At 38.4% G+C, this 23,237-nt stretch overlaps 1 protein-coding gene and 1 pseudogene across 1 annotated transcript; one reads left to right on the forward strand and one right to left on the reverse strand.

Annotated features, from left to right (window-relative positions):
* Positions 1–10,087: 10,087 nt before the first annotated feature.
* LOC145007112 (uncharacterized) lies at positions 10,088–10,716 on the reverse strand. Its single transcript, XM_078966100.1, has 2 exons — positions 10,704–10,716; positions 10,088–10,563 (listed from the first exon to the last, which is right to left on the reverse strand). Exons 1-2 carry the CDS (start codon positions 10,714–10,716, stop codon positions 10,088–10,090), a joined length of 489 nt encoding a protein of 162 aa, XP_078822226.1.
* Positions 10,717–21,093: 10,377 nt separating this feature from the next.
* Positions 21,094–22,511, forward strand: LOC145007113 (disease resistance protein RPV1 pseudogene; annotated as a pseudogene).
* The last annotated feature ends 726 nt before the right edge of the window (positions 22,512–23,237 follow it).

The following is a 23,237-nucleotide window of genomic DNA, read 5'->3' on the forward strand; positions in this document are numbered from 1 at the left end:
AATTTCGGGATGTCAAACCAAATTCCCCGTACCATGAGTAGAAGAGTGATAAATAATATTTTTGTGTGATTTATATTGCATAAAGATGATGATGTTGTTTGTATGAACAAAGTGTGTCAATATCACTCACCTTAATGTACGATTGGCGATTGGTTTTCAAGAATGGATGCAAGAAAATAGAGATGTATTGTCGTGAACGCGATATTCCGTGATAATTTAGTTTCATAATGAAATAATATCATAAATTAATATGTGGAAATGATTGGGTATTTTAGACTAAGTATAATGACTTATCAATTTTCCAAGTTTTATTATTTTAAAATTTATTTAAATAATTATTTAGATAAATTTTATCTAAAAACTTATTTTAATAAATTCCAAAATTTGTAAATAAATCCAAAATTAATTTATTTTCAAATATAATAAATATTTTGAAAAAAATTTAATAATCCGATGTTTTATTTAGTGTAAAATAGATAATTAACGACATGATTTTTCAAACCAAAATTTTCATTTTTAATATTAATAAAACACATGTCTCAACATTAATTCTCAAAAATCAACACAAGTTTTCAAAATAATTGTTCAAATCCAGTATCCACAAAGATAATTCCAAATCCTGAGTGTGTGTACGATCACGCTGGTGCCATCCTGCGATCCTCCGGGGTACTTGAAACACATAACACGGTAAGCACGAGTGCTTAGCGAGTTCCCCAAAATACCACATACAACAATTTACCACTCGAGGCTATACTATGTACGACCCTCTAATCAATGTGTCTCAGCGGGATCCTCCAGTCGTGTAGCTCGTTGGACACTCTGGTCCAGTTTAGCTCGTTGGACCCTCCGGTCCGGTCTGGTTGAGGACCCTCTGGTCTCGTAAATCGTTGGACCCTCCGGTACCATCAGAATAACACATAGCATACATAATCACAAAACACATAATCTCAAGCAAACACGTATGACCTTCCGGTCCACACATAGATACCACCCTAGGTAATGTATAGTGAGAAGACTCACCTCGGTAAACTTGAATGATCTTGAACTCAAACCACTAATCTAGCCTCCGCCTAATCATATATAGAAATTATCTCTAATTAATAATGGCTCTCAAAGGCTAGACTAATCCCTTCCTATGCTTTCTTAGAAGGGTAAAAGACCATTTTACCCCTACAATTGTCCAAAAGTCCACTTGTTGACTTAACCCTAAAAGTCAACGAAAGTCAACCTTAAGGAGTACGCATTGCGTACCAGATCCCTACGCTAGGCGTATTAGACCACTATGCTGATAACAAGCTGATTGCACCCTACGCCTCGCGTACTGGGGTTTACGCTCAACGTACGTCCTAGTTTCACTATTATCTCATTTATGTTCTTAATTAGTTAAAACCTCGACTCAAAATACAGATCTGGACCCCTACAGCCTCCTAATCCATAAAGTCGAGGACTTTATGCCTTTGCATGGCTGTAAAGATCACCATCAACCAAAACACACCACTTTCTTCACTCAAGAGCACATATCTCATGTATGGCTCACTCCTAAAATCCAAGGTCGAATTTTTATGGATCTATAAGGATAGATCAAGGTCTATGGAGCTCCCTTTGCTCATAAAGTCTGCACCTTTGGGACATAAACCCTAGAAATGGCCCATAATCCACAAATCAAAAAGGCTGAGAAAGCTTTAAGCTTTTTACCTCCAACTGATGCTCTAACCTCTACAAAGATCAGATCCAAGGATTATACTCCACTCTAGCTTGTTTTATGTCACCTTCTTCTCTTCAAAGGCACACAAGAACACTATCAAGCTCAAACACACACACACACAAAAGATCTAGAACGAGGGTTTGGCACACTTAGGGTTTTGCTTTCTGGAAATGGTGGCTAAAAGTGAGGCCAAACCATTCCTTATATAAGGCTCACCCCCACAATTAGGGTTTCCATCTGGACCTAGTACGCCCAACTGACACTATGGTACGCGCATCGTACTGGGTAGACTCCACGTCAAGAACACGCTCATGAGTACACGCAACGTACTCTCCCTTACACCTAGTGTACTCAAAAGCCAAACCCTTCCTTTAAGGACTAATTGTGATAACTTGGGGAAATAAAAAGGATCAAAGGAATATACCTGAATTTCGGGATGTTACAATTCTCCCCCACTAGAATCTGAGTTCTCCCTTGAAGTGTTGCTCCACAAATAACTTGGGGTACTGCTCCCGTATCTCCGGCTCTGGTTCCCAAGTCAAATCAGACCCCCTTCCGGTGCTGCCACTGGACCTAAACCAGAGGCACTTCCTTGTTCCTCAGAAACTTCACCTCCGATCTAGGATCGCGATCGGTCTCTAGATGTAATTCAGGCTCGCATCCATCTGAATGTCCTCTAATGGTACTACCGCCATCTCATCAACCACACACTTCCGCAACTGGGACACGTGGAAGATGCTACGGATCTGGCTCAACTCCTCAGGTAGCTCCAGCTGGTGTGCAACCGTGTCAACCCTGGAAATCACCCTGAAAGGTCCAATATATTGAGGCCCCAACTTGCCCTGTTTCCTAAACCAGATCACTCCTTTCCATGGGGAAACTTTCAGAAGCACAAAGTCTCCAACCTGGAACTCAAGCTCGGATCGTTGCCTATCCGTGTAGCTCTTCTGACGACTCTGAGCCGTTTGCAACCTCTGTCTGACCTGCTAAATCTGCTCGGTCGTCTTCGACACAATCTCAGTGCTACCCATAACTCTCTTCCCTACCTCTCCCTAGGAGATGGGAGTGCAACACCTCCTCCCATAAAGAAGATCAAAAGGAGGCATACCGATGCTTGAGTGGTGGCTGTTGTTATAGGAAAACTCAGCCAAAGGTAGGTATGAGTCCCAACTCCCACCGAAATCCATAACGCATGCCTGAAGCATGACCTCGAGTGTCTGGATCGTCCGTTCACTCTGTTCGTCTGTCTGCGAGTGGTAGGCGGTACTAAAATGCAATCGCGCTCCCAACTCCTCATGGAACATCTTCCAGAATCTGGAAGTAAAAAGCACATCCGGATCCGAAACTATGGATGTCGGCACTCCATGCCGGGCTACCACCTCTCGCACATAAATCTCTTCCAGCCTCTCAGCAGAAGAGCTCTCAGTGATAGCAAGGAAGTGAGAAATCTTTGTTAATCGATCTACAATCACCCAGATCGTGTCAACCCTACGCACCGTCCTCGAAAATTTGGTGATAAAGTCCATCATGATTTGCTCCTAATTCCACTGGGGAATCTACAAAGGCTGCAATGGACCATGAGGATGCTGGTGCTCTGGCTTGACCCGGTGGCAGGTTAGACACCTCTCTACTACCCACACTACATCATTCTTCATACAGGGCCGCCAATAGTCTCTCTTTAGATCCAAATACATCTTAGTGGCCCTGGGATGGACTGAAAATCTCGATCTATGCGCCTCCTCCATCAAAGTACTATGAGCTTCGCCCATATAAGGCACCCAAATCTAACCTCAAAAGGTCATAAGCCCCCAACTATCCACCACAAACTCGGATACCTGGCCGATCACCCGCTCCTTTTTGCGGTTCTCTGGTCTCACGGCCTCTGCCTGGGCCTTTCGTATGATATCCAACACTGGAGTCATCACTCTCATCCTCATGCATATATCCCGAATCGGGGCACTCTTCGACTTGCGGGTCAGGGCATCAACTACCACGTTAGCCTTGCTCGGGTGATACAAAATCTCATAATTGTAATCTTTTACCACGTCCAACCATTTCCTCTGCCGCATATTTAGGTTAGGCTGATCCATCAGATACCTAAAGCTCTTGTGGTCCGTGTAGATGGTTCACTGAACCCCATACAAGTAATAGCGCCAGATCTTGAGAGGGAGCACCACTATCCCCAACTTTAAATCGTGGGTAGGATACCTCATCTCATTAGGCTTCAGCTACCTCGATGCATATGCTATCACATGCCCCCTCTGGATAAGCAATACACCTAACCCTGATATATATATGCATCACAATAGACCACAAAGTCCTCCATTCCCTCAGGAATAGCTAACACTGGAGCTTCGCACAACCTCTGGTGAAGAGTCTCAAATGAGGTCTGCTGATTGGGACCCCAAACAAAATTAACACCCTTCCGGGTTAACTTGGTGAGAGGAACAAAAATCTTGGAAAAATCTCTGATAAAACTCCGATGGTAGCCAGCTAACCCCAGAAAACTCCTGATCTTAGTGGGGGATCTCACACCTCCCAACTCATAACCGCCTCAATCTTGTCCGGTTCGATCAAAATCCTATTCTGATTAACGAGGTGTCCCAAAAATTGGACCTCTCGTAACCAGAAATCACACTTGGAGAATTTGGCATAAAGCCTCTCCGATCTCAATACTTCAAGAACCTCTCTCAAATGCTCCTCATGCTGCTCTCTAGACTTGAATACACCAAAATATCGTCAATGAACACGATCACTGAACATAGGTCTGCATACTCGGTTCATGAGATCCATGAATGCTGCCAGTGCATTGGTGAGCCCGAAAGGCATCACCACGAACTCGTAATCCTCATAATGAGTTCTAAATGCTCACTTCTGAATATCCTCCTCACGAACCCTCATCTGATGATACCCAGACCTCAAATCAATCTTGGAAAACCAAGATGCACCCTGCAACTGATCGAATAGGTCGTCGATCCTTGGGAGTGGATAACGGTTATTGACCGTTAGCTTGTTCAACTCCCGGTAATCAATACACATCCGATGCCTACCATCCTTTTTCTTGACAAAAAGGATTGGTGCTCCCCACGGCGAGCTACTCAGCCGAATAAATCCCTTTCCCAACAACTCTTGAAGCTGTGAGAATAACTCCTGCGTTTCTGGAGGCGCAAGGCGATAGGGTGTCTTGGCGATAGGTGCCGCCCCTGGAAGCAAATCAATGTGAAACTCTACCTGCCTCTCGGGAGGCACACCCGGTAACCCCTCGGGGAAAACATACGAAAACTCGCTAACCACCGGAATGTCAGTGACAATACTCGATCCCTCCATAACATCCTCCGACACATACGCTAGAAAACCCATGCAACCCTGCTGCATGCTCTGCCTCGCCCGTGCAGCCGAACAAAATGCTGACCCATATCGGGTACCCTCGCCGAATACCATAAGTACTCCCCCACTAGGGTTTCAGATGGTCACCAGTTGATGCTCATAGTCGATCATGGCTTCGAATCGGCTCAACCAGTCCATGCCCACGATGACACAGAGATCCCCCATCGCGATAGGCACCAAATCTATCGGAAACTCGACTCCAAAAATCTAAAGCACACATCCCCGAATCACATCAGTCGCAAAGACAACATGCTCAGCAGCTATGGAGACTGTCAGAGTTCAAATCAAGGCCTCACGTCGGCTACTGATGTGACGACTAAATGCTAGCGATATGAAAGATCGACTTGCACCCGAGTCAAACAACACTAAAGCAGGTACAAAACTCACAATAAAGGTACCTAAGCATACCACATATAAGCATTATATATATATATATATATATATATATATATATATATATAAGAATAAGTAAAAGATCACATACCAGCCACAACATCAGGTGTTGCGCGGACCTCCTCCGCTGTCAACTGGAAGGATCTGTCGCGAGCCTTCGGTGCCTCAGCCTTCACTGGCCGCCCCTATGAAGCTCGAGTAGTAGAAGTCGTAAATCCTTGCACTGATCCCTGAAGTAACTGCGGGCACTCGGCCTTCGATGGCTAGTCTGGTTGCAATTAAAGCAAACTGAAAATCCCTTGGGGAAATCCCTCGTGATATGCCCTTCCTTCCTGCATTTGTAACACACCCCTGATCTGTAAGATCCATCATGGATCTTGCTGCACTTCCCACAAGTGGGACCCTTCTGACCTCCCGATCTCGCATCAATGGGTTTTGCCCGCTTGGCTGCCGATTGAGATTGTGTCGACCGCCTGTCCCTCCTCTGAGACTCTGCCTCCTCCCTGGTCTGAGTCTCCAGCTCAATCTCCCTCTTCCGAGCATTTTCCTGGAGCTCAGAAAATGTTCGGTATGTTGAGTTCTCCACGAACTCATGAATGTCTCTCCTCAAAATACTCATATATTGGCTCATACGTGCCTACTCTGTAGACACGTGCTCAGGGAAAAACAACATCCTCTCATGAAACATTCGGGTGATCGTAGTCACAGACTCAGTCCCCTGCTTGAGGGATAAGAACTCCTGGGCCATCAGTTCCCTCTCCACTGGGGGATCGTACTCAACTCGAAACATGGTGGTGAACCTCTCCCAAGTCACCACGGTAAGCTCTGTAGTAGAAAAGTCAGCTGTCACAAACTTCCACCAATCCTTCGCTCCCAAGCGAAGCTGGTTCAGCGTGAACTGTACTCTCAGATGCTTCGGACAAGAACACGTGTAGAAGCATCCCTCAATATCATAAATCTATCTCATCGCTGCTATCGGATCCTGAGTCCCATCAAAATCTAGTGGCTTCATGTTGCTGAACTCCCGGTATAGCAACGAGTCACCCCCTTGTGGCCTAGCAGCAGCAACGGTTGCGGTGGCCGCAGCAACAACAACATCGGTAAGAGCAGCGTACCGCTCATCAAATGTCTCAATCAACGAGGTCTTAATAGACTCAAACATCTCTGTTATCTCAGCTCAAATGGCTGCAGCCACCTCATCGTGAATCATTCTACGAATCTCATCATCGCTAACACTAATGCTCCCTGGAGTGTGGTGCGTACCCACCATGATGCCTATAAAACACAACACAAAAGAAATTAGAAACTCGCTCGAGTATCCTCGCACTCGACCACTCAACCCTAGTTGTTCCTTAGCACCCTAAGGATTCTTACTTGGGCTGCTTACTGACCCGGTGTTTCCAGTAGTACGGGCCCTATACTACCCTCCACACCACATCAACATTCACCCCAAGTCCTCCTCCTAGGATCCCAGATCGCAAGTACTCTATATCTTGCTGAATGCAGGCTACCCTTCAGTAGACCTCTCATAAGCTCCTCTCTGCTACCTACTCACACTCGAAGTACTTCACAATAGCAGTAATTCCTAGGCTAAGGCATCACAAATCAGGCCACTCTAGTCCTAAATATGAATACTATCCTACTCTAGCTTGCATAACACATCTCATAATATCTCATTGCACATAATGTAAGGGTATTTTGGGAAATCACCGTTCAGGCACTAGCTGATTGTACACACTGCTCTTTTCAGCGCTTTTGAATCTTTTACTCTTTTTAGAAAAATCATTTATTTTGAAAACTTTTCTCAAATCCTCAGTTTGAGTTCAGATATGCCCGAAGGTGTATCCGAATCCCTCAAACCAAGGCTCTGATACCAACTTGTAACGACATTATTTTTCAAACCAAAATTTTCATTATTAATAGTAATAAAACACATGTCTCAACATTAATTCTCAAAAATCAATACAAGTTTTCAAAATATTTGTTCAAATCCAGGATCCACAAACATAACTCCAAATCCCGAGTGTGTATACAATCACACCGGTGCCTTTCCACGATCCTCCGGGGCTACCTGAAACACATAACACATAACACGGTAAGCACGAATGCTTAGTGAGTTCCCCAAAATACCACATACAACAATTTGCCACTCGAGGCTATACTCTGTACGATCCTTTGGTCAATGTGTCTCGGCAGGACCCTCTAGTCCCATAGCTTGTTGGACCCTCTGGTCCGGTCTAGCTCGTAGGACCCTCCGATCCAATCTGATTGAGGACCTTCTGGCCTCGTAAATCATTGGACCCTCCGGTCCCGTCAGAATAGCACATAGCATATATAATCACAAAACACATAATCTCAAGCAAACACGTATGACCTTCCGATCCACACATAGATACCACCCTAGGTAATGTATAGTGAGAAGACTCACCTCGGTAAATTTGAATGGCCTCGAACTCAAAACACTTATCTAGCCTCCGAATAATCATATATAAATATCATCTCTAATTAATAATGGCTCTCAAAGGCTAGACTAATCCCTTCCTATGCTTTCTCAGAAGGGTAAAAGACCATTTTACCCCCTCCAATGGTCCATAAGTCCACTTGTTGACTTAACCCTAAAAGTCAACCTTACGGAGTACGTGGCGCGTACCAGATCCTTACGCTAGGCGTACTTGACCACTACTATGATAACGGGCTGATTGCACCCTACGCCACACGTACTGGGATAACGGGCTGATTGCACCCTACACCCTGTGTACTCAACCTAATACACTGATAACGGGGTGATTGCACCCTACCCCCCACGTACTCGGCCTAGTACGCCCAGCATACTGGGTAGACTCCACGTCAAGAACACGCTCATGAGTACGTGCAACGTACTCTCCCTTATGCCCAGCGTACTCAAAAGCCAAACCCTTCCTTCAAGGACTATTTATGACAACTTGGGGAAAGAAAAGGGATCAAAGGAATATACCTGAATTCCGGGATGTTACAATAAATAAAATATATAAATTTTTTTTATAAATAAATTTATATTAAAATCTGGTTAACTTGGAAGTTTTTTTCCAAATTTGGGGGGGGGGGGGGGGGGGGAGGGGGGGGGTTGCATATTGAACATTTTAATTGAAGTTTCATTGGTTTAGGACTAGATTTGAAGACAATTTTTGAGAGGGAGGGACTAATGATGGACAAATTCAAAGTTGAGGGGTCATATCTATCTAAATTACATTATAGTTTGATCAAAAACATGAATCAGGAGGAGGTTATCCTCCTGATCCCGTTTCCAGTTGACGACGAAGACAAAAAAAGAAACAAAAAAATCTTTTCGATGGTCCCTGTGATTCTCGGCGATACACAACGATTCAAGAGAGGCAGAATGGACTTACAAGGGATGCAGTAGCAATTTAGGGGAGGTGGTGGCCAGCGCTGCAACAGAGGAGTGACGGAGGTGGCAGGAGGCCACACCGGTGGTCTTCTGCCATCTGTTTCTTGCTCGTAATGGTGGGTTTCAATGAATGGGAAGTGGAGAGACTCTTGGGGACTGAATTCAGGAGCAAACACAGGTTGGAGTTGGGGTTTCCTGGTGGTGGCAGTGGGTTATGAAATGGTGGCAGTGGGGTAGTCGTAGGTGGTTGCTGCCCTATTTTCTCCTTTCTTTTTGCATAAAACTCGATGGGTGAGAGGCTGAGAAGGTGTAAGGGAGGTGTTTGATGGTTTTGGTGGTGGTTTTTGGTGGTTTAGGGTGATATAAGCAGGAAAATTTTCAAAAAATTTTCCACTGCGGCCGGAAAAATTAGGGGTTGTCGGTGCCACCGTGGACCACGCCTAAGTCCGCCCCTGGATATAAGGTGATGGTAGTGGGTGTTCTTGGTGGTAAACTAGGAAAGAGATGGAGGGTGGTTTTAGAGAGAGATAGTGATCTTTAGAGATAGAGAAGAGAAGCTGAAGGTGGACGTGTGATTTTAGAGGTGATATGAGCTTCCTTTTATAGCCAAGAATGCACACATACAAGCTTTGAAGTGCCATGCTTCTGTTAGATATGAAAGCCAAAGGAAATAGAATGTGTTTGTTTAATACTCAGTTATCACGACAGAAAAAAGAGAGATAAGAAAAATGACTTTTCTAACTATGCATTGGAAGAAAACACAGAAAAAGAAAACTGTGATTACTTTATTCATTAACTCTAAAGGTTTTAAATAGCCTGCCTACAACGTGCAACACAAAAGTAGGAATAAAAAACTCCTATTTTTACTACATCTAAAGATCAACTCTCTAACGTATACCTTCTTGCAAATCAGTCAAAGGAGCATACCAATTCTAAACTAATAAAATCAATAACTAAAGACATAAAACTTCAACTAAATATTCTTTATTCCAATACCCAAGTGCATGTCACATGAATATGGTAAATGAGCAAATTAATTCCAACAATCACCCACTTAATTGGCTATTTACCAATTCTATTCACAATAATGCCGGTTCGTTTTCGATCAAATTAGCTTCTTCTTTCTCCCACATAGGACATTCATTATTGAAGTGACCAAGTTCACCACACTTGTAACATTTCACGTGGCTTTTATCCCGGTAACACTCATTGCCATCTCAACCATTCACGGACCCACGACCTCTTCCCCGGCCACATCCAAAGCCATTCCGACTTGAGCCTCCGTTACCACAATGCTTACATACGTGCGTTTTTTCTTCACTAGCCAAAAGTAAACCGCCTTGAATGCCTTCAGTTTTCTCCGTCCCTTTTAAACGCTCCTCGTAAGCCTTTAGTCTTCCAACAGCTTCATCAAAAAGCATTGACTCCAAATCAAAACATTGCTCGATTGAAGCCACAATTTGGAGAAATGACTTAGGCATTGAATCAAGAAATCTTTTCACCAAATCAACTTCTTCAAGCTCGTAACCTAGAGATCTTGCTTTTGAGGCTAGACCGGTCAATTTTGACACAAACTCATCCACTGTTTCGCCATCATTCATACGCAAGCTTTCAAGCTCCCTCTTCAATGCTGCAAGCAAGCAACTCTCACCCGATTCACACCCAAATAGCGAGTCTTCAATCCATCCTACACCTGTTTTGGATCGGTGTAATCAGCCATTTGCAAGACCATGTCTTCTGATATAGCTTAAAACAAGAAAGCAAGAGCTTGTTTCTTCTTCTTTGGATCCGAATCTCCATGCAATTGTCTCGGTTCCACTGTTTCCCATATACCATGAGCATCCATAATTGATTTGATTCTGACTGCCCACACAGGATAATTCGTCGAGGTCGAGACCGGAACTTGGTATGACATCGAACTTCCTTCTCTAGGTACCAAGGCCATTTTTTTACTGTGAGTTGTAACAGCACCAACCTTTTCCGATCAAATACGTCTTAAGACTCCTCTTCCACCGGTCAAGAAAACCAAACGACTGTTTCTTCTGTTTTCTTTACCCGCAAACAAGCCACACCAAAAACCCCACCCGTTCTGATTTTTTCTGCTTGTCTTTCTGCTTCTGGTTAGGCTTCTAGAACAGATTTGATCAAGGAAGGATGTTGCACCTTCTTTTTTTCTTTTTTTTTTTTTTGCAATCAAGAACCACTCAAACCCTCAACCGAGCCTGGGGCTCTGATACCAAATGTTAGATATGAAAGCCAAAGGAAATAGAATGTGTTTGTTTAATACTCAGGTATCACGACAGAAAGAAGAGGGAGATAAGAAAAAAGACTGTTCTAACTATGCATTGGAAGAAAACTGAGAAAAAGAAAACTGTGATTACTTTATTCATTAACTCTAAAGGCTTTAAATAGCCTACTGACTACAACATGCAACAATAAAAGACTCCTATTTTTACTACACCTAAAGACCCACTCTCTAACGTATACCTCCTTGCAAATCGGTCAAAGGAGTATACCAATTCTAAACTAATAAAATCAATAACTAAAGACATAAAACTTAAACTAAATATTCTTTATTCCAATACCCAAGTGCATGTCACGTGAATATGGTAAATGAGCCAATTAATTCCAACAGCTTCCAACTTATTTTTGTACCTTTTGGAGAAGCTTGTACATAAAAAAGAAGAGGGGATGAAGAAAACATGGGGAAGAAGCACAAGGCAAAGAAAATCTGATTATTTTTTAGCTTCTAGAACCATATGTGGATTCCACATGGGGTTATACCGCCATTAAATACCCAAAAACACACAAAACCGGGTGCGTCGGAATCCGAAAGTCAAGATTTTTTTTTGAAAATACCGTTAGATAGAGTTTAATTCAAGGATTTCGGAACATCAAAAAGATTAATTTTTGGCGTTATGTAACCCCGGGAAATTACGTTTGAGGTTTCGCGTCTAAACGGCTCGCGGTGTCCGTTTGCATGACTTTTGTAAATAATTTTGTTAAAAATATTTCGAGTGTGAAATTAAATAACATACTATAGTTTGATTCCAAAAAAGTTCTCAAAAATTCCACCGGCAATGCGTAGGTGTCTCATCGAATTAATTCGGTTTTACGTGATTAAAGAAAAATAATGTTTTACTATTTGTTTTCTTAAAACCGTCGTATCTTTTGAATACAAACTTCGTTTTGGACGTTCTTTATATTTTTTAAAATAGGGGAATATGTAATATAATATTTTAACGTTTGTTTTGCTCAAAACTGCTTAATGCAAAATTTCAGTTTTTCAAACGCATTAATTAGCATTGCGGTTTAAGCGGTTTGATTGGGTTTACAGTTTAAACATTTGGAAGTAAGGTATCATCTGACATCATATAATAATTGAAATAAATTTATTTATTTTATTTTAGATGCACTAAAACTCAATAAGTCATATTATCACGAGATTCACAGTAAAACGGATGGTTATAATTTTTGCCCTAAAGTCTTGGATGTCACATTATATTTGTATATGTAGTTTATTTTGTGTTTAATAGATGAATTTTGTTAATTTGTAAATTATACTTGCAAAATCTTTAGTGATTTTGCAACATCAAAAGCAATATATAAAACCATGGACACATATCAATTAAGGTTTTGTTCATTTAGTGTTGATATGGATGAAGTCATGTGTAGATGTAGAAACTTGAACAACCCACTTATACTCATCAAAAATGGAATTATACTCTTTTTTATGCATTCTATTAATTACACATGCAATTTGTTTTCTGTATTTGTATTTGTTTATATTAAAATTGTATGATTACTTAATGTATTTTTTCAGGCGAAGTATTTTTTCTTAGGAGAAGATGAAGCAGGGAAACAGTTGCTTCAAGATGCAGCCGATAAGGGGAAGTTGGATGCAATATTCATTTTGGGAATGCTGCTGATAGCCTGTGACAACCCGATATTTCGAGACTATATAATGTAAAACCAATCAAATTTAGGTCAAAATATAACTTTCCTAAAATCTTATTTCGGTTAAATAAAGTAGTAGGAATCGTATCAAGGTTTTCGTACATATAAAGAACCCTAAAATCCGAGTTATAACGAAGAAGTTATGACCAACCGAAGATTCTCGGCAAAACCGGCAACACCGATTAAACGAAAATCGCGAAGTTTCAATACAATAGTTTTTAGCCTTAATTATCTAAATTAAAGTTATAGATAACCTCAAACCGTGAGCGTACATAAAAAGAACGTCCAAATCTGACTTCGTATGAGAAAGTTATGATTTTTCCAAGATTCGGGTATAGCAGTAGACAGCTAAAAACTCGAAATAGAGCTCAAGATACTTTTGACCAAAACAACCTAAATGAGAATCTAAGGTCTCAACATTAGTAGCGCAACGATGAAAAGTCTGACGAAAACGGACATCGGATGAAGAAGTTATGGATTTCTAACGGAATTATCGCGTCCCGGCCCGTTAAAAATAAATAATTAAAAATAAAGTCAGAATTTGCCAATGAAGTCTAAACGAGAGTTGTAGATCATGTTTTTAGCTACGCGTGCATATAAAGAACGTCAAAAACGGAGCTCGTACGCGAAAGTTATGGATTTTACAAGTTCGAGGTCTGAAATCCGAGGCTGTCAGGCTTGCCACGACGTGGCACAAGCTTGCCGCGACCCGGCAAGTGACTGAGGGCGTCCAATCAATGGAAGAGGATAAGCTTGACTCCCCACGACGTGGCCATCACTTTCCACGACGTGGCACACCCCAGAAACACCCCTATAAGTAGATTTCAAGGGTTCCGAGCTCCATTGCTCAATTCCTTTTCTTTCTCGCGCCGAAACTCTGCGTTTAAGCCCCCGAGACCCTCCCGAAGCCCCGGTTTTCACCTTCAAGTCCCGAAGGAAGGTTTTGTGTTCCTGAGATTCCCGAGATTCCCAAGAATCTCGAGATATTCCGCGTTTTCAACTCTTCCTGTCGAAGTTCTGCTCGATTCTTCTCTCGACTACTTCAAATCAACCACTTCAATCAAGTGAGTTCATACCCCTTTCAAACACACTTTAAATACATTTTAAATGCTTTTATACTCTTTTAGGGGGGGAATACGAGTAAACATACGGTTATTATCGTGTATTTTATAAAGTTTCACTTCACTTGTTTTATCGAATAAATCACTTGGAACTCATTACTATTATGGAAAACTCTTGTCATACTTTGTGTGCATTAGACATTATACAAAGTATATAATGATTTCAAAGTAACTTTCATTGTTAAGTCGTTTTATACATTCTAAAAACTTATGATTTTGCTTTGTCAAACATTGTGAAAAAGGATAAGCTTTGCATAGAAAACTATCACTTTAATACGGGCTTAGTTGAGAATCCATGAGACGTGTATATCTTCAAATGTTACTTTTCTTTATTAGAAAGTAATGCTGCAAGTCCTGTCTATAACCAGAGTCTCCCGTTCGGAGAACGTGTCAAATGTGTATAGATCTATACGGGAAGTCATGATACCGCGCCCTGACTGTTAGCTACAGTCCGTCTTTTGGGGTGACAGTTGTCATAACGCTGCGACGCCTGAAGAACGTTGTTACAGGCATATTATGTTTAGTATGGTTATAAAACTCATCGGATATACAATTATTATGGTATTATGCTTTTATGAACGAGTAGCTATTAAAACTATTCTTCCTCTAACAAATGCGATCTTCGTATAGTTTTATTATATAAAACTATGACACAACTTTTGAGAACGTCGGTTTCTTGCGATTTTCGGTCTTAGAGACTGCCATTTATGTTAGGAAAACAAGGGTTTCTCCTGCATACAAACCAAACAACTAATAGGAAAATAAGGGATTTTCCTGGTGCATTTATTTACAACTTATAGTACGAACATTCATATGCATTTCATACTTTTATAAGAAAATAAGGGTTTTTCTTGGAAAACACAACAACTCGTATCTCAACCATTAGGGAAAATATGGGATTTTCTGGATCTAATACATTCACTTTCAACACAACAAATCACAACTCTTTACATTTGAAATGCTGCGTTTTCTGGAAAACATACACCCATTTTGGAATGGCATCTAATTTTTCTAAACTACTTATGAACTCACCAACTTAATTGTTGACACTTTTTCTTTGAAATAACTTGTATTCTCAGGGAACCGCTAAGCAGGTTTGGGAATCAACTTTTGGGATTAACGCGCTGGCGTTAATTACTTCTTTTGAATGATGTTTATGTATTTATCTTTTGAACATGTAATGAATACAACTATGTAAACATCTTGGAAACTTTAATATATATGGTGGTGTGTACTTTCCTTTCTATGAACTGTTATGATACTGAATATGACGTCATTCGCCCCCGAACGTTTCCGCCGTTCTGGTTTGGGGGTGTGACATAGCCGAAGGTAGTGAAAGGAAGCAAGAAGCTCTGATCATGTTGAATAATGCTTACATTAGTCTATGAAGAAGTTGGAATCTGAGACAAACCTGTTACAAGGTTCGAAGCTACTTGGTTAGGGAAGGGAGATCAAAGCAGATACAATTCCATGGCTTGCATAAAAGTTATGAAAACCATCCTTCTGTGAACAAATATGGAAAATCTTTTATGCATGAATATAGTTGGTTGTTAAACATTCTGACTAACTGTGGGGATTCAAATATAATTAAATTGGGGCATTCCAGTCTGATGATTGATTGTGCCAAGGCATTCCAGTCCAGTGATTGATTAGGCTAGGATATTCTAGTCCGATGATTGATTGAACTCGTTACATGTTGGCATTCTAGTCCAATGAATTATTAGGCCGAGGCATGTTTTATTTATCTTAATACGTGTGGTGCTTTGGGGGAACTCACTAAACTTTGGCTTACAGTTTTAGGTACTTCGGAGGACAGGTGCAAGGTGAAGGCGTGATCATGCACATCATCCTGTATTTTTATATGATTTATGATTTTGGGATACTCTGATATATGATTGTGACTTTTGGAAACTTTGTTTGTGTAGAACTTATGGATTTGAAATGGTTTTGAAAAAAAAAATTAACTTGATTTTGGGATGTTAAATATTAAAGAGCTTTTCCAGTGCAAATAATTTGTATCAATTCAAATACTATGTTTCTTTTTGCATGTTTTGAACCTACTTCCTAAATGTGTAATTATATTCGAATCTTCACAGTCGGTCACACTCTAGGCAGTAAGTGAGTGATTTAAGATTGTTATGAGTATTGGTTGATTGGACAAGTTGTTTAGACATTGCAATAGAGATTGTGTTGAGACTTATGAGTACTTGAAAATAGAGATTTTAAGTATTGGAACAACTCGCACTTAGAGATTACTTCATTGATCTAGTCACGAGTAATTTGAAAATGACAATATATTTTATTCTTCAAACCGAGATACACATTGGGTTATGTTTGTGAAATTTGTTGTGCATTGGTATGCTCTAATGACATACGTAATTGGTAGTCATAAAAGGTATGTCCATGTGTGATTAGAAGAGTAGGCAAAAACTATGTAGTCAAATTTTATTTGTTCCTTCTCGTAACTGGGAAGCGATATGTATGGTCCCCTCGATGATTTCATTATGACATCTAAAGTGCTTGGTCGAGTCCTAACTAAATTAATGTGTTCGATTTAGAACTTTGACGTGTAGTCAGAAATCGTTAATTGGGAAATAGAATGTTGAACATTGAGATTGACCTTATCCATGTCTCATGTTTATATAAATATCTAGAATAAATGAATAATTGACATGGTTGCAGAAATCAGGATTAATCGACGATTAATCATGGATTAATTGTTTTGCGTTCTCCAACCGTCGATGATTAGGGTATTAATTGGAAATTTAGGATTAATCAGGTTTGGAGGGATTAATCGGTCAACAAAAGTCAACAAAATTCAAAAATTTCGACAAAAGTCAAAAAATGTCAAAATAAATTTTAAAAAGATTAAAAAAATCAACTCTTTTTTTTTTTACTCCAAAAGTTTCAACTTTTCAAAATTTCAAATATTATACCAAACTGTTCATATTTTCATATTTTCAAAATTTCAAATTACAAATTTTCTTATTTTCTAATTTTGAAGTACTTATTTTTCTTAAGATATATTAATATTTGATTAATTTTAATATTTTATTAATAATCTATGGTTCCCGATTAATCTCCGTCAAGACCGATTAATCCCTTAACACCAATCGACCATCGAGTGATTTTTACAACCTTGATAATTGGTCACTTGTCTTAAGGAATAAAATTTTGATCTAATCAAAGTTTGACATATTCATTGGATGACTACTCTGTTGATTGCTAGTGAAATATTAAGACCGCGAGAAGTTAACAACTTGTCTAAGTGGGAGAATGTTACAAATGATGTCCAAGGTCATTAACAATTTTGATATTCTTTCTAATAATATCAGGATCTTTTTGGGTTGGCCTCAAGATCTAAATAACATTAAGGAAATGAAGAAAATAAGTTATTAATTTATTAAAGAATTAATAAATTAATTAGAAATTTTTTTGGTAATCAATTAATATTTTTAATTAATTAAAGGAATTGAATATAATAAATCCAAGAGGTTAGCTGGAATATTCCAGAAGCTCCTGGAGAGCTAGATGGACGGTTTTGACTACATTTCTGATAGAGATAAGGCAACTTTCAGATAAGATAAAGATAAAGCCTAAGAGTTTGTATCCTATAGGGTTTCATTAGTTGCTTGTAAATAGACTACTAGGGGTCAAATTCTAGTACCGATTCCCTCATATTTTTTTCCATACACACACACACACTCTGTCTCTGTCTCTATCTCTCTCTCTCTCTCTATATATATATATATATATATATATATATATATATATATATATATATATATATATATCTCCCATATATACAAAATTCATAATTCCTCACCTAGGGTTAGTAAATTTCGCATAAACCTATTCTAGGGTTCTTCTTTTTCGCTTTTGGAGTTTGTAGGTTTGACTTCATTAGAGGGGTTCTTATTTGGATTCTTCATCCTTTGCAACAACCGGCAATCACAATATCTCAAGCAAGAACTAAGAGTTTAGTATGTTCTTCCTTATTGTTTTTCAAAGTATGTTGCTATAACTAGTAAAACCTAGATCTATGGTGCATGCCCACTTAGGTTAATCTTTATATTATTCTATTAACTTCTTGATGTGTATTAATGCTAATAAAACCCAACACCTTATTCTTTCATGTCCTAAGAAAGGCTACAAAAAGTAGTATCATTGGAACATACCTTAGCTTATCTGAAAATGGAGAGGTCCCTACCTTATAGATTCTGAAGTCGATAAAGGGGCATATTGGATGTCTACTTTGGATGGCTAAATATTACCAATATATTGGAATCCATATAGTTTAAAAATTACTCCATGTAGGTTCAAGATCTTAACATAAAATACATGGGCACTTATTTTCTCTCCAATTTCAATTATCTTTATCTTCGATATTGATATTGACTTAATCAGAGGGTGTTAGCCAAGCTAACACCGACCATCTTCCAAAGATCTCATATAGTGTAGAAATTGAAGATCTTAACTAAGAATTATGGATTGATAATTCCCTAATGATCTAAGGTACCAAGATACATTCTAAGGTTTAAAGACTAACACCTTTATGAGAGATTAGGTTTAAACATCGTGATTAAATTTTTAGTATTGTCCTTGGAGAAGGCGATCATCTTACGGTTTAGTAAATGGTAACCCTCTTATTGCTATCTATCTGTTAGACCATAACTTAACATCAGTTGCCACGTCACCCCAACAGTCCACTTGGTGTACCACGTCAATAGGTAACGTGTTGAAAATGTAAAATATTAAAGTGATTGTAGCAGTTGATTCTTTGTCTTTTTTTGTTAATGAAATTTAATTTATGACTATTTGTAATAAAGAGATGATTTTCTATTGCTTTCCCATTATAGTAAATGTCCCCATTTGTTGATTTTGATGTCTTTATATTACTATTTGTAATAAAGAGATGATTTTCTATATCACATACATAAAATAGTTAAATAATTCATGAATACATGCTAAATTTTAAAAGAATATAAAATTTCATTGATAAGTAGAGGGTTTACCTCTATTTATATTTGTGCGTCGCATCCATTCACCCCATCCTTGCGGTCTTCACCAACATTACAAATAAAATCAAATCATTTATTTCAAGTAGACTTATGATTATAGAAAAATAAAAAAAATTAAAGTAAATCAAATTGAAAGCAAGATTCTAATTTTGAAACAATGAAACTACATTGATATTTCTTTTTGATAGCAACGTACTTTCATTTTTATTTCTATTTTTAGTTTTATTTTATTTGAACTTTCTTATTTTATTTCAACTTTTTTATTTAAGGTGTACCGAAAAAAAAAAAAAGAAATTACATGACTACTATAGTTCTTTCATATAACAAAAATGTTTAATTATTAAAAGAGCAAGAAAAGAACATTAGTTTTTTGTATAAGTGAGAGGCAAAAGTAATAAATCTAGCATTCCCTGTTAACCAAGATCCTCATATTTGGCTGATGCTTAAAAATAATTTTGGACACCTTGGAACCAATCGATTAAATGTCAATAGCACGTTGCAAAATCTCTCCATCACTCACCACTAATTATTTAAAAAAAATATGAAAAAAGATTAGTTATTTTCACATATATACTTCGTTGAATGGACATTGCAGGAAAGATAAACCATGAAACTGGCAGCCTGGAGAAGCCTGGAGAAACATGAAGATTCCCATACACTCTCCAACTTCACAAACACAAACAAAAATCAAGGTTAAATCAGAAAGATTAAAAAAAAAAAAAAAAAAACTCCAAATAAATGAACATCAAGATTCCAACTCATGACGCTGTTAATAATAAAACATTGTAAGAAAAAAACTCCAACAAATTAAGATACAAATATAAAATATGTAGAAGTCACTTAATCCATAATATCTCAACCCCATCGCTTCTAAAAAGTCGGGATATTTGAGAAATTGCAGTAATTTGGATATAGTCAAGCAACAAGGGTTTGTAGTCATAAAAAATAGAAAGATGATCTCAATATTGGAAACTCGAGTGCACATGTTGTTTTATTAACATAGAAACACAAACTAAAAAAAAAAATGGGCACAAGTAATATTAATCAAAACTTGTTAACCTACTGATGAGGAATATCAAAACCAACTAAGTATACTGCTATTTCATAGATATGGAAATATGCATGAATTAGGAACATACTTGTCGATTCCTTTCTAGTCCATATCCGGATTGATTTCCTTGGAGAAGATGATAAAGGAAGCTTCACCCATATCAAAACGGGTTTTCTCTTTTAATTTCCCTCCACGTACTCGATTTTTTGCTGATATTAGTGAAAAACATTATTCCAGTACTATAAAAAAGAAGTGTGAGAAGAAACAATTTTGAGGAGGGAAAAGCAACACATGATACCTGCCATTTGTTTGCCAAACTACTTTTTTATGTTGTCTTGCATAACTTCTAGTTATTGATGGTCTTCCAAACCTTATCCTACATGAAGAAAAAAAATTAATAAAATCGATTACATTACTAAAAAATGATCTAGAAAGCACTAGATCTAACAAGGAAAATGAGATATAAATATCTAGGTTTGTTGCAAGGGTAAGCATCAAAAGAAAATTTGTAAAATTATAAGAATCCACGAAGAATCAAATCGAATTGAAATAACGAACTGAAGATTACCATGTTCCTTAACTAGGCATGACAACAGTTGACACTCCCAAATGATGCCCTGGAGAGTTTTAATTCAAAATGGTAATCAAGATTGAAGAATAAAAAAGAAAGTGATAGAAGGCAATAAAGGCATCTACTTACCTTAAAAGTAAAGAAGAGTTAGGATTCATCCTCGGACGAAATCTAAACAACTCCAAATTCAGTATAAAGAATCTTTTATAATGAAACAAATATATTTATTGGAAATCCTAAACACATAGAATATTTTTTATTAAAATAAATTATTCAATATCACTAAACACAATTTTAAAATATTATAATTTTTTAGATAGAAACTTCAAACTTAACAAGAAAATTTTGAACAATGCCCAAACGACAACCCAACACCTTTGATTCTCCGCCTCTTCCCAAACAACACCTCTTGTAATTCTCCGCCTCTCCTGAGAGCGGAGATGTTGATTTCGATGCCTTTATATTCCCCATTGTTTAACAACCTCTCATCTTACTAATTTCAATGGCGTCTAATTCATCTTCGGCTTCTCTTCTAAATCATACCAGCTGCTATGACGTTTTTCTAAGCTTTAGAGGTCAAGATACGCGTAATTCTTTTACAGATCATCTGTATACAGCTTTAGTGCGAGCAGGACTTTGCACTTTTAGGGACAATGATGAAATCGACAGAGGTCAACAACTTATGCCAGAAATTGAGAGAGCTATCAAAGAATCCAAAGCTTCCATAGTTGTCTTGTCTGCGAAATATGCAACTTCCAGATGCTGCCTTGACGAGCTGTTGTTGATCCTTGAGCAAAGGCGGAGCTTTAATCATTTTGTTTTACCCGTTTTTTACCATGTTGATCCCTCAGATGTCAGGAACCAAAGACAAAGTTTTGCAATAAATGTAGAAGGAGTAGAAGGTTCAAAATGGACGGAGTATAATGTCAATCGATGGAAAGAAGCCCTTACAGAGGTTGCTGATTTGACTGGCGTGGTTGTTTCTGGGTATGCTTATAGTTTAATCCTTTGGAAACTCTTTTTGATTAATGCAACTGATAGTGTAAATATGATAATGAATCGTAATTCAGGTATGCTTCTTGAAAAGATAATTCACGGAATTTAGTTTTGTTCATATTGCTTTAAAATTTATGCAAAGAGCATAACCAGATGATTAGAGGCTTACCTGTGTGTGTATTCCATGGTGTTTTCTGTAGTATTCTGTGGTCTTTTCGATAAGGGTTTAGTTCACCTTTGCACATACTTCATTTGCTTTGAACTGTGTTTATAGTGACGATTGCAATTTGACTTGATTGGACAAATACTTATGTAATTCTCTTTCTTATGTATGAATGGTTTACTACAAATCTACAATATTATGCATATATTCACGTATGAATATATGATGTGAAATTGTGAGTGAGAAATGAAACTAAAACTAAACACCCATAACGTAGGGTTTGGCTTTTTCCTACACGTATTTTTGCCAATCAATGGAATGACTTTCTGAACAATCTGTCCTTTTCGGCATGTTGTCCAACCTGAGTCATTCAATTTGGGTGTATCTAGTTGGCCTTCGCATTATTGAAAACTTACTTCAATCAGTTTGCATATACACTTACTATGTACACCTCAGTTCTTCATATTTAATGGGTTAATATGCATGGTTGCAGGAAGTATGTTACATTTGTTAGAGCATTTAAAATGCATGCATTATTACTGACACTGACAGACTGAAGCAGTTAAAGTGTTAAGAAGATTAAATTCCATGCTCTGAATGTGCTTCTTTCCTTTATCTATTGTTGCAGGTCTGAAACAGACTTTATCGCAGAAATTGTTGGCACAATCGAGTCTAAACTAGATTTGAAACTAGTTAATACTCCAGCTCATCTAACTGGAATGGACTCTCTTTTGAAGACTGATTCAAAGTCAGTGAAATAAAGTGAAATAACTGCTCTTGTGTCTGCCTTCATAACAGTTGAAGTCTTTTATATTTCCTGCTTTTACTTGAGTCTTTTCATGTTTCCTGCATTTACTTTTTCAGTTGTAAGTTTTGCTATATATTCAGCCTTTTGTTCTATGTTTATCACTGAATAATACACGAGAGTTTTTCTGCATTTTGCATTTTTCATTTGTTTTGAACCAACATTGTGGTATCAGAGTTTAGGTTGCATTCCTAAGTCTCACTGGTTTGTTTAGATGGCACAGAACCTCAACTCTATGAGCATGTCTCACCCTCAAATTCCAATCTTTAAGGGAGACTCCTATGAGTTTTGGAGTACCAAAATGAAGACTCTATTCAAGTCACAAGATTTGTGGGATCTTGTTGAAAATGGGTATGCAGAAGCAAATGAGACACATCAGAAAGAAAATCAAAAGAAAAATGCAAAAGCCTTGTTTTTCATCCAACAAGCTGTTGATGAAACAATCTTTCCCAGAATTGCTGCAGTTGTCACATCACGAGATGCGTGGAACATTCTCAAAACTGAATATCAGGGATCGACAAAGGTGATCACAGTTAAGCTTCAGTCCCTAAGAAGGCAATTCGAGACCTTGAACATGAAAGCAAGTGAAACCGTTCACGAGTTCCTGGGAAAAGCATCTTCGATTGTGATTCAAATGTGTGCTTATGGAGATAAAATCTCTGATGAATTTGTTGCAAAGTTA

Source organism: Lactuca saligna, chromosome 7 (genome assembly GCF_052625555.1).
Source record: "Lactuca saligna cultivar CGN05327 chromosome 7, ASM5262555v1, whole genome shotgun sequence".
In the NCBI taxonomy this organism is placed as follows: Eukaryota; Viridiplantae; Streptophyta; class Magnoliopsida; order Asterales; family Asteraceae; genus Lactuca; species Lactuca saligna.